Here is a 6000-nt window from a genome sequence, read left to right on the forward strand (position 1 = left end):
AATGATGCTTGCTTTTCCTCTCCCTGATTTTCACATGTATACTCTGATAAACTGTCAAGATATAAATAGTACAAATGAAAAGCAATTCAAGATTCAGGGTGGTGCAACTGAGGGAATGATTTGAAATAAGTTTACCGGTGAAATCATGGAGGACGTGAAGATTTATAAGCAGAGATCAGTGACGTCTCCATCTCACCAGTATCAATGATATAACATCATATTATACACACAGAAAAATGACAGCTATTAGCGTTTATGGCAACAGTTTACTAGAAGCACCACATCCAATGCCACAAACTCATTTTCTCAATGATTTCAAGGGTGGCAGTTATTAAACCAATTGAACAGTATTCCTCAATTATCTCAAAGAGAACTTGGAATGTGTATTCTGTTTCCAAAACTTTCCTTAATCACTATTTGGATGAAAGACTAGTGCAGAAAGTTTTCATGTTAAGATGACAAAGAACAGGATGGAACCTATGATAGAGGGCACTCTAAGATGCTTGCCAATAAGCTCAATTTGTTTTGTATTTGCACACAAACTATCGGCCTTAAAACACGCAGAGTTTATGATGTGCAAATGCAGCCCAAACCTGCGTATTTTCTTTGTACATGCTGTCCATTACTAAATCTATACTGTAAAGGAAGCCAAGGCTCATGCCCAGTGATCACACATTTTAGCCTCAATTATAATACCAACAATTTAAAAAAATGATTTAATCTAGATGATATAAATCTTCTCATAAAGCTGAAGTCTTTTCTCAGTTATAATGCATTCAGGGATACCTGTGAGTGGACACAACCTTCACTGCCTTGGTAGGTCCTGAAGAGGTAGGTCCTTTTTCCAGCTCTGTGGCAAAAGGGTTATGCCCGGTCACAGGGGCTGGAGGAGGGGCATTTTCTGCTTTGGATGACGTGTAAGCCAGAGGGGGCATATCAACATGAATTTATCAAGGGGCTGGTGTCTTCTGATTTCTCTGATCTGAATGCAGAGTCAGCTCTGCCCTCAGGCTGGCTTCCCAGGTGATTGTAGGCTGGACACCTGACGCAACCAGGATGCCAGGATTCCTCATTCAGATACACTAGGAGAAAGAGCACTTTTCCTAAAGTTTGAAGAAAATGTCCTTGATTTAATCAAATCTTGTGTTAAAAAAAAAAAAAAATCCCTTAAGCTCAGTGGCTTAGGCCAATCACTGGGGCAAATCAGAAAGGTCTATCTGTAGAGCTCTGCATGGGGTTAGTCTCTTCCAGGCCTCAGGGCTGTTTCATGACAGCAGTAAACAGTTGATACTGGAGACACCAACAGAATATCCACTACAAGAAAGCTGCTGCTGCTGCTACTGCTGCTAAGTCGCTTCAGTCGTGTCTGACTCTGTGCAACCTCATAGACGGCAGCCCACCAGGCTCTTCTGTCCCTGGGATTCTCCAGGCAAGAGTACTGGACTGGGTTGCCATTGCCTTCTCCAATGCATGAAAGTGAAAAGTGAAAGTGAAGTCGCTCAGTCGTGCCCGACTCTTAGTGACCCCATGGACTTCAGCCTACCAGGCTCCTCCGTCCATGGAATTTTCCAGGCAAGAGTACTGCTCAGGAAGGCTTTCTTATCTTTCCTAGTTATTCTTTGGAACTCCGCATTCAGATGTTTATATCTTTCCTTTTCTCCTTTGCTTTTTGCTTCTCTTCTTTTCACAGCTATTTGTCAGGCCTCCCCAGACAGCCATTTTGCTTTTTTGCATTTCTTTTCCATGGGGATGGTCTTGATCCCTGTCTCTTGTACAATGCCACGAACCTCATTCCATAGTTCAGCAGGCACTCTATCTATAAGATCTAGGCCCTTAAATCTATTTCTCACTTCCAGTGTATAATCACAGTGCCTAAGTATCCATTAATGAGTACTGTTAGTATTACTAATTTTGAAGTCTTCACTATTATTTTCCTCATCTAAGTGTTACTTCTTTTTCTGGTTTCTTAGACTTCTGGAGGGTTCTTATCTCTAAATCTCTGTTTTCTACATAGTTCTCAACTTTTTTCATAGCAACTCAGTAAGAAACATGTGTAAGATCAAGACTCAATTCACATATATTAAAAGGACAGCTCTAGGAGGACTGGGACATTGTTTTGTTCACAGGTATATCCCAAATGCCTAGAAGTGCTCAGCAGACTATATTTACTAAATGGACAGTGAATGCTGATACATTATACTTTAAGGTTATTTTATTTTCTAATGAAAATGCTTGACATGATCCAAAGAATCGATCTTTTAATCCCTTACTTCGTAATGACCTTCAGTTTGGAAAACTCATCCCTGTCTTCTGCCGGTTCTTCATTTCATTCACAAGGTACACCTCTTCAAGTGGACGCAAGGTGACACTTGAGCCTTGAGGTTATCTTCAAGCCTTTCTTTTTTCTCATATTCCACATACATCCCATCCACAAATCCTCATGAGTATATATTCAAAATTTATCCAAAATCTGACTACCACCCTGATATTTTAGCCACCTGATGAGAAGAGTCAAGGCCTGATGGCTGGCAAAGATTGAGGGCAGGAGAAGGAAGTGACAGAGGATGAGATGGTTGAATGGCATCACCGATTCAATGGACGTGAGTGTGAGCAAACTCCAGGAGACAGTGAATGACAGGGAAGCTTGCCTGGCATGCTGTAGTCCATGGGGTCACAAAGAGTCAGACACAGCTTAACTACTGAACATCAACAACCCCTGCTACCGCCCTGAAGTCAGCTACCAACATCCCTTCCCTGATTACAGCATTAACTTCCTACTGGGGCCTCTGCTTGCTCCCCTTTATCTCTACAATCAATCCGCAACACAATGTCCTGCCAGGTCCTTAAAAAAAAACACACAAAATTACATCACTGCTCTGATCAAATCACACTATGGCTCCTGAGGGCAGTCAAAGCAAGAGCAGTAAATATTTTCAGTGATACACAATGCCTTCATGTTCTGCTGCATCCATCTCCACATTACTTCTTGACTTTCACCTACTACTTCTTTTCCATAACTCTTCCATATCTAACCAGGCTAACTTTCCTGCTATTTCAAGAAATAATCAGCATGTCATATATTAAACACTTGCATGCATTGCTGACTTTGCCTGAAGCTCTCTTCCCTAAATACCCACAAGGTCAACTCGTTCACTGCTAAGTCTTTGTGCCACACATCACCTTCTCTATGAGGATGAATCTGAAGACCTCATTTAAAGTGGTAACTCACGTCCCAGCCCCCCAAACTTTCATGTTATGCGGCTTATTTTTCTTCATAGCGCCATCATCTACTAACTCAGTGTGATTCTCTACCACAACCTGAGTATATATAAACCCTACATGACACAGATCTCTGTCCCTTTTCTTCACTGGAAACAATGTACAACATATAATACATGCTTAATAAATATTTTTTAAAGAATGAATGCAGCCTGGTTTTTTTGAGGAAAAAATGCTCGTGTTCATCTTAGGAAAAACTGCCAGCTCAAAATTGCAATTTGCCTCTTTGCTGCAGAGAGAAATATGCAGAGACAAAACAATAGAAGGAAATCATTTTTAAAATGCACAAAATAATGGATAACAGAAAGCTTAGGTATGAAAAAACAGAAAGTCAAAATTATCAAGCATTTGCTCTACTTATTGAGTTAATGTCTTAGGATAAACTCTAGGTAGTGAATTCACATAATATGTCTTTACTTGGTATTTATTTATAGATACCTACTACATCAGGAACAGATTTTAAATTTAATATTTAAAAAGTGACCCAATATTGGTTAACAGAATATCATACTCACAAGCTAGCTTTTTTGTCTAAATTTTATATAAATGCAAAAAGAGTACCAATATTGAGTATATAAAGAACTGTAATGCAATCAATACTCTTCAGAAAAGTGGTCAGAGACAAATTATTCTCCATACCGTAATTGTAAAGATTACCAATTCTGTAAGTAATGCTCTCTATATAATTTACCATGTATTAATCCAATTCTCCTTTACCAACTTTTATAGTTTTTTAACATACCTAGAAAATCAAGTGTTCCTTTAAAACTTTTTAAATAATGTCTTAATATTTTGTAAATGAATACTGCTTTTAAGTATAAAACATTTCTAAGTTACTGAAAGCAAGCAATACAGTTTGTACACAGTGCCAAATTACAATTTAAAATTTTAAACCTTTGACACACTAATCACACTTCCTTTAGCTATATTTCTACTTTCTAAGTATATCTACCCGCTTCCAAGTAACTGTAAAATTTCAAGGTTGTTTCTATGAAAGTTGACATTGTGAATAATAATACTGCTGAAGTATATTTCCTTTCATTTTTCTTCTTTAACAACAGAACTCAAATTTTAAATTTTTTAAAATGAAGGAAACAGTGCAAGAAAAAATTGCTTTCATATCTGTGTGGATCGTCTCCAAAGACTATTTAAAATAGTAAAAATTTAAAATAATTATTCCTTTTTTGCTCACTGCTAGGTTAGTAGCAAAGAAAATCTTTTAGAGAACAAAACTGAGGCATCAGGGAAAAACCTGCTTAAAAAAAAAGTTTATTTTAAAAGTTGGAGGTTTAAGTATCATTTAAATATTTTAAGAATGTTTAAAATTTGATATAAGGGCTCAGAAGTCTACTCCAATATAAACATGTCTTCAAGTGACATATGTTTTACCTGACACTGCATTTGGCCTCATTCCACACCAATTTCCTCCTCTTAGAAAAGAAAAATGACAGGCCACTCTTTTTGTCTACTTTCCTTAAGTATCAAAAAGAACTTGTTCGTCTAGAAAATAGGTCATCTTCTCAGGAGACAGATGCTTAAATTTTGTGGGTGAGAGGTGAAAACTTCTGTAACCTACTTTCAAGTGGTGTAGTCAATCTACCAATAAATGGAAAATGCATATACATGTGCATATAGATAGAATAAGTACAGTTAAAGATGCAATAAAACGGTGTGTATGTGGGTATTCATCGTACCATTCTTTCAACTGCTTAGGTACCGGAGAAATTTTATAATAAAAAGAAATAAAGTAATAAGATGAAAAAGCAAAAAAAAAAAAAAATTAATCCTTGTACATATATTACTTCATTTAAAGCAATCTTTGTCTTTACTCCTCTACTGTTCCAGAAAATGAAACAAAACGAACAAAATGAAACACATTTTAAGAGTTGCTTTTGTATGGTGGATATAGGAGAATCTTTCCCTTTTTTGTTTTGTTTCAAGCTACAAATTTTCAAAGTTTAAAAAATTAAAATTCTATCTTTAATTTTACTCCCTTAAAAAAGTTATTTGGTAGAAGAAAAACTGTATTGCTTTTCAGATTAGACATGAAAATACTGAAATTCCTTAAAATCTATATTCTTCCTTTATACTAAAGTTTACAAGATTTAGACTTTTTGGAAAAAATGTCATACACTACTCTTCTCAAGTTCTGGTTGTTATATTCATAGCACTAAACTAGATCTGTTTCAGTAAGTGACACTATATTTGTGATGAAAGTAAAATAGCTTGCAAAAATTAGGAAGCAAAACAAGACTCCATTTATCAGAAAAGTAGTATTTTCTTTCTGGGAAAAAAAAGATTTGTGGAGTACTATTCAACATTTAAAAATTATTTAACATATGACTCAAGCATAGTTCTAACTTCAACTTAGAAAATACAGTTTATTATTACCTCCTAGGCAGCCAATGAATGAGAGGAAGATCAAATGCTTCCATGACAACAACATCTTTAACTTCCAAAAGCAAGAGTAACTCTTGTCCAGTTTCTGATGAATAGAATGCTTAGTCTTCAGGTAAATCCTTTAATCTGTAAAATATATACACAAAGAAGTCAGACTTTAAAAAAATGAATTGCTTTAAAACATAGATTTTCTTCTTCTCATAAAACTGTACCATTCACAACACCCAAAACAGCACCCAAAATCCCCAAATGAAACGAATCTTTTTGAGGCAAATAAAGATGTATGGTATATAGATGCTTAAAAAACTCTTTATGTAACTG

General features: G+C 36.1%; 1 protein-coding gene across 3 annotated transcripts in view; it reads right to left on the reverse strand.

The window, feature by feature from the left end:
* CNTN3 (contactin 3 (plasmacytoma associated)) overlaps window positions 1-5796 on the reverse strand; it is a 297757-nt gene extending 291961 nt beyond the window's left edge. For all 3 annotated transcript variants that reach the window (XM_010862006.1, XM_010862007.1, XM_010862005.1), the window contains exon 1: window positions 5671-5796. In XM_010862006.1, coding sequence (XP_010860308.1) covers window positions 5671-5725 — 55 coding nt within the window. In that variant the 5' untranslated portion in view covers window positions 5726-5796. The remainder of the gene's footprint in view (window positions 1-5670) is intronic.
* Window positions 5797-6000: the final 204 nt, after the last annotated feature.

Source organism: Bison bison, unplaced genomic scaffold (genome assembly GCF_000754665.1).
Source record: "Bison bison bison isolate TAMUID 2011002044 unplaced genomic scaffold, Bison_UMD1.0 scf7180017864474, whole genome shotgun sequence".
Taxonomy (NCBI): Eukaryota; Metazoa; Chordata; class Mammalia; order Artiodactyla; family Bovidae; genus Bison; species Bison bison.